At 39.8% G+C, this 5,458-nt stretch overlaps 1 protein-coding gene across 1 annotated transcript; it reads right to left on the reverse strand.

The window, feature by feature from the left end:
- Nucleotides 1-3,055: 3,055 nt before the first annotated feature.
- LOC114314274 (cationic amino acid transporter 8, vacuolar) lies at nt 3,056-5,166 on the reverse strand. The gene has a single exon (XM_028260747.2). The coding sequence runs from the start codon at nt 5,086-5,088 to the stop codon at nt 3,307-3,309; it is 1,782 nt and encodes a 593-aa protein (XP_028116548.2). The 5' UTR covers nt 5,089-5,166; the 3' UTR covers nt 3,056-3,306.
- Nucleotides 5,167-5,458: the final 292 nt, after the last annotated feature.

Consider the following 5,458-nt stretch of genomic DNA (forward strand, 5'->3'; position numbering starts at 1 on the left):
TTTTATGCTTTAGCATCTCGCATGAGTGTGGATGTTAACATGATAGCATGCTTACCATGTGGCTAGATGCTTATGTGATATGAACTGCCTGAATGCCTATGGGTGAAGGTTGGATTGTTTGAGTTGGGATAATTTATCGAAATCCGTATTTTAGTCTACTCGCGAGTAGCAAAATTCAAACCATTTTCCAAACAACGGAAATGCGATGCTTCGTTCCGACTTAGGCAATTTAGTCTATACTTGTCTTGCCGTGCGCATCACATAGTAATTCTAGGCTAATAACCGGTATAAGAATACATAACGTTTTCAAAATTGGATATCATGGTTAGTAGAGGCCGATCTTCGGATCGGGCGAGAGGGGGTGCTCATAGCTGACCTTCCCCAATCGTACCAAAGTTCCCGAGCCGAGACAACTTTGGTAATGACGGACACGTGGCCTTAGGCAAACGAGTCAGGGTTTCCTAAATTCCCCCATTAAAAAATATTTAGGTGGCGACTCTGTATCTGGCAAAGCAGTACATGTTTGGCACTTCTTTTCTAAAAATCTGTTTTCTCAAAACGATTTGCCGGATTTGGACTCTTTGGTTCAGACTAAGAACCGTGACACAAAAAGGAGTCCGAACTGTGGTGGCATAAAGCCCGAGGGCGCGTCCACAACTACCTATTAGTTGTATTATAATTATATATTTCTCTCTCATCTCACTCTTTCACTTAGACTCTGATCTTACTCTCTCAACTCTCTGTGTGTCTCGTTCTTCTCTCCCTCACTGTCTCTTGTCTCTCTGTCAACTCTCTCTCTCACAGTCACCGACACACGGTGACACCACCACCACCGCTGGCCCCGACCCCCCCTTCGTCCCAGCGCCGTCGTCCCTCCATCACGGCGATCTGCGCAACTGCAGCGTGGTCGTCCCTCCATCACAGCGATCTGCGTAGCTGCAGCGCCGTCGTCCCTCCATCACGGCGATCTGTACATTTGAGCTCAGTAGGTCTCTAGAGACTCTGAATCTCAGTAACAATCTCATTTGGGGTCCAATCCCAGATCAGATTTCTCAGTTTGGGTCATTGAAAATGCTTGATTTGAGTGGAAACCATGTTGAAGGGAGATCAAATCAGATCAGATTTCTCACTCTCTTTTTATTTTTTATTTTTTACATTTTGAGCTCAGATCTTTAATGATGATGAACAGATGATTGTTGTTGATGAATACATATTGTTGTTGTTGATGATGAATATATGTATATTCGAGCTCAGATCCGTGCATTTTTTTTTTCTTTTTTTGGCCGTGGAATTCTCGGGGTCGAGGAAACCCGATCCCCGTTAGGGGCCAGCGATGGGGGCAGTGATAGGCTCCCCGTTGGGGATCGGGGACGGGGACGGAGAAATTTCTACCATCGAGGATCGGGGACGGGGAGTGTGGTCCCCGACTCCGCCCCGACCCGTTGCCATTCCTAATAAGACCTTATTGATTAAAAATAATGAAGTAAAACTTAATGGAGGACCAATCTTACAAATAAGACTTATGAATAATTAACCCAAATATATATATATATTAAAACCTCTCTTGAGAAGTGTCAAAAAAGTCAACCTATTAACTTATTCGAGTCACTTCATCTTGAAAAATGCTATATGTTTCAAATTTTCTATCAAATAAATAACCAAATATCTTACATTAGTGTGAACCTCACATTTTTGTGGACTTTACACCATGTGAGACATTTTGTTATTTATTTAATAGGAAATTTAATACCTCTAGCATTACATCATCAACTTTTTATATTTTGCACATTTTTTCGTAATAAATAAAAAAAATTAACTATTATTATTATTTTTTTGGGTTCTTGAGACCCCCCTCAAACCTAAAGAACGTTACAAAAATAACAAATTTGGTCCAGTCCCATAATTGATAGCAGCTCATGCTAATATAGGCGAGATAATGGAGAAATAGTGAGCCTGCATAAGCCCTGAAGTTTTGAGACCTGCATTAAGTTCAGTTCAGTGCTCAACCTTACATCTGGCCAGTTTGGTATAATTTATTATAAATTAAAAGTTCATGATAAAAAGGTAAAAATTAAAAATATCTCTCTCAATTTTAAATAAGCAAATTTTTTTTTTTTTCCAATTACATCTAATAAGTTATAAATGAAAATTATACCAAATAATCTAACACAAACTCTGAAATTAAAATCGTCTCATTTAAATTGCGACAAACTACTCCATCATCACAAGGCAATTTTGGAAAATTATTGGGCTTATTATAAAAAGTGAGTCCATTCAATTTAAAATTTTATTCTCGAGTGTTCATATTGAAAATTTATTTACAGGAGAATTGAACATAACTCCCCAATTACAAGTTTATCTTAATTTAAGGATAAAAAAATAATACTTGGTAATTATAGACATTATGTTTTCGAAGCCTTACTTTCGACTAATATACCCTTACTGATAAGGTTTAATATCAGCCAACACAATCAACACACAGCTATAAAACTTAAAAAATTCACTTTTGATCTCCATCTTCATTTTTCGTAAAATTTATATTTTTTAGAATTCTTTCATCAAAATCTATCTAACAAAACCATGATGTATGTGAAATTTCAAATAAAAAATTACAAAATTTTCACTGAGTTTTCATTCTCAGACACATAAGTCAATAAAAATTCACTACCTTGAGTGAATAACAGTGAATTAATAGACATAATCCCAAGAGACGAGCAAAGCAAATCCCTAGCATTATTGCCTCCCTATATATGCTGACTTTCTTCTTTAATTAGGCTTTGACCACCGCAGGTTGCTGACCGGCACCCAGCGCCACGTGGTGCTAGTCGGTCTCACCCAATGGAATCGTGCCAGCCCGGTCAACTGGGCCTCAGATCAGTTCCAATTTAATTTTCCTACCTCGGGTAGCTTAACATTTCCATAATCAAATTTCAATTCTATCAGTTGATTTTGATTAGCCACATGGGAATGAGTTGCTTCCAAATCTAACAACATAAGTTAAACCAGCACTGCCACAATACAGATGACGAAACAGAAAAGAACGTAACCGCAATCCTTTGTTGTGAGTAATAAATTCATCATTTATTTTTCACAAAGATGCCAAGAACCAAACTAATCAGTCTAAAACGAGAAACAAGACTTCGGTATTTATTATCCAAACTTTGTATAGCTAAGAAGAACAAAATCAGAAAATTGATGCTAATCAAACAAAAAATGAAAAATAAAAAAAATTGATATAAGATCACAGAAATATACTCTTGTTTCATCCTAGGCAATGTCAACTACAATATCAGAATGTCAGAAAAACTATGAATGCTCTATTGCTTGATTTGCAACATTTCCTTTTCCAAGTTTCGATTCTTGATGATTTTGATGAGCCACATCGTAAGTTGCGTGGACACCAACTAGTAGGTAGTAAACTAGCATTACTGCACTGCATATGAAGAACCTCAAGAATGCCACCCAACCGAGCGATCCAATTAGAAACAAATTCATCCCAATTGACAAAGATGGCAACCATGGAACGAGCGGAACGCCCCACACCTTTGGAACTCTCTGCTTCGGAAGAAACATCATCCCCAATGTGCCTAAAAACCAAAACAAACCAACCACTGTGTACTCAATCCACCCCCTCCTATTTGAACCCCAAAGCGCTGCAATTCCAATCGATGAACCAATAATAACAAACAAGCAAGCAATAAATTTAACCAAATTGCTCTTCGGAGTAACATCCTTCACATAGTATCGCCTCACAAGCAACGCAACTGCCATAAGCATGAAAATGAAGAGTGTACTAAACGAGAGAACACTCGACAACACATCCAAACTCGAGAAAAAGGCAACAATGCAGCTTATTATGGTTACCAAAAGGGTAGCATAGATAGGAGTCCCAGTTTTGGGGTGAACCAGAGCGAACCAAGGTGGGATCATATGTGCTCGAGCAATCTGAGTCGTGTATCGAGCTTGTCCCATAGATCCAACTAGCAAACTCGTAGTCATTCCCTTCAGAGCACAAATGCTGACCAAGTACTTAGCCCATTTCATGCCAATTCTATCAAATGCAACCGAATAGGCTGCATTTACATCAATCTCAGTATATTTAACCATCATTGTCAATGCCAATGCCATCAAGCAATACAAAATTGTGATGATTGACATGGATCCAACCAAACCCAATGGTATATCTCGAGACGGTTTCTTGGTTTCTTCGGCCATGGTTGCAACCATGTCGAAACCGGTGTAAGACCAGTACACGATTGCCGCAGCTTGGAAAACCCCTTGAGCCCCAAATGGGAAAAAAGGGACTAAATTTGAGGGATTGGAATGAACAAACCCAACAATAATAATGAAAAATATAATCAAAATACTGATCAAAGAGCTGATCCAATTCAAACATGAAGTTCTTTTGGTTCCAGTCATTGCTATGGTGTTTGTAACTAATAATACTAAAACAGCAATAGGGTCTAAGAGATTGAAACCATTAGGCAAGTTATGGATTCGAATTCGAAGAAAATCAGTGTTGGGTTTGATCATACTTGCGAAATAGGAGGACCAAGATCGACCGAGTCCAGCAGCGCCGACGATGGCTTCGAGGAGGATGTTGGAGGCGGCAATGAAGGCAATGAAATCGCCTAATTCGACGCGGAGGAAGGAGAAGGAGCCGCCGGCGACGGGGATTTCGACGGAGAATTCGGCGTAGGAGAAGACGGAGAGGAGGGAGGAGAGGCCGGAGGCGGCGTAGGAGAGGAGGACGGAGGGGCCGGCGGTGGAGTGGGAGACTTGGCCGGTGATGACGAAGATGCCGGAGCCGACGACGGAGCCGAAGCTGAGCCAGATGAGGTCCCAGGAAGTGAGGCATTGTTTGAGGGGGTTTTCGCTGTGGGTGGGGAGGTGGAGGAGCTCGGTGGAGTCGGAGGAGCGGCTGGAGAGGCGGTCCTTGAGGCGGTGTGGGGTTTGGGAGAGGGAGGTTTTGTAGGAGAACAGGTTTTGGAAGGATTGGGAAGGGAAGAAGTCTTGTTTGCTGAATCTCCAGTATGATCTTCTTGCTATTTGTGGTGGTGGTGGTGGTTCTTGGGGTTGGGTTTCCATGGTGGTGGTGGTGGTGGTGTTGAAGTGGGTTGAGAGAGAGTGGAGTGAATGATCAAGTATTGAAGGAGTTGAGGGGATCATTATGAAGATTTTTTTCGATTAGTTTAGGCTTTGTTGGGGGTGTTTTAAAAAAAATCAAAAGGTTATTATCTTATTTAAATTATATTATTTTATTTAAATTATATCACTTTTTTATTATATCATTTTAAATCTAATTTATATTTAATTCATATTTCACAAAAAGTTAAAAAATACACTTATTTAGATCATGTCAAACCATCTTTATGTTGTGTTTGGTTGAGAGATTTGAGGACGGATTTGGAAAATGAAAGGAAAAAAATGTGTGAAACTATGTGAAACATAAGCATAA

The sequence above is a fragment of the Camellia sinensis genome, chromosome 7, assembly GCF_055761805.1.
Source record: "Camellia sinensis isolate YWXY chromosome 7, ASM5576180v1, whole genome shotgun sequence".
NCBI classification, from domain to species: domain Eukaryota; kingdom Viridiplantae; phylum Streptophyta; class Magnoliopsida; order Ericales; family Theaceae; genus Camellia; species Camellia sinensis.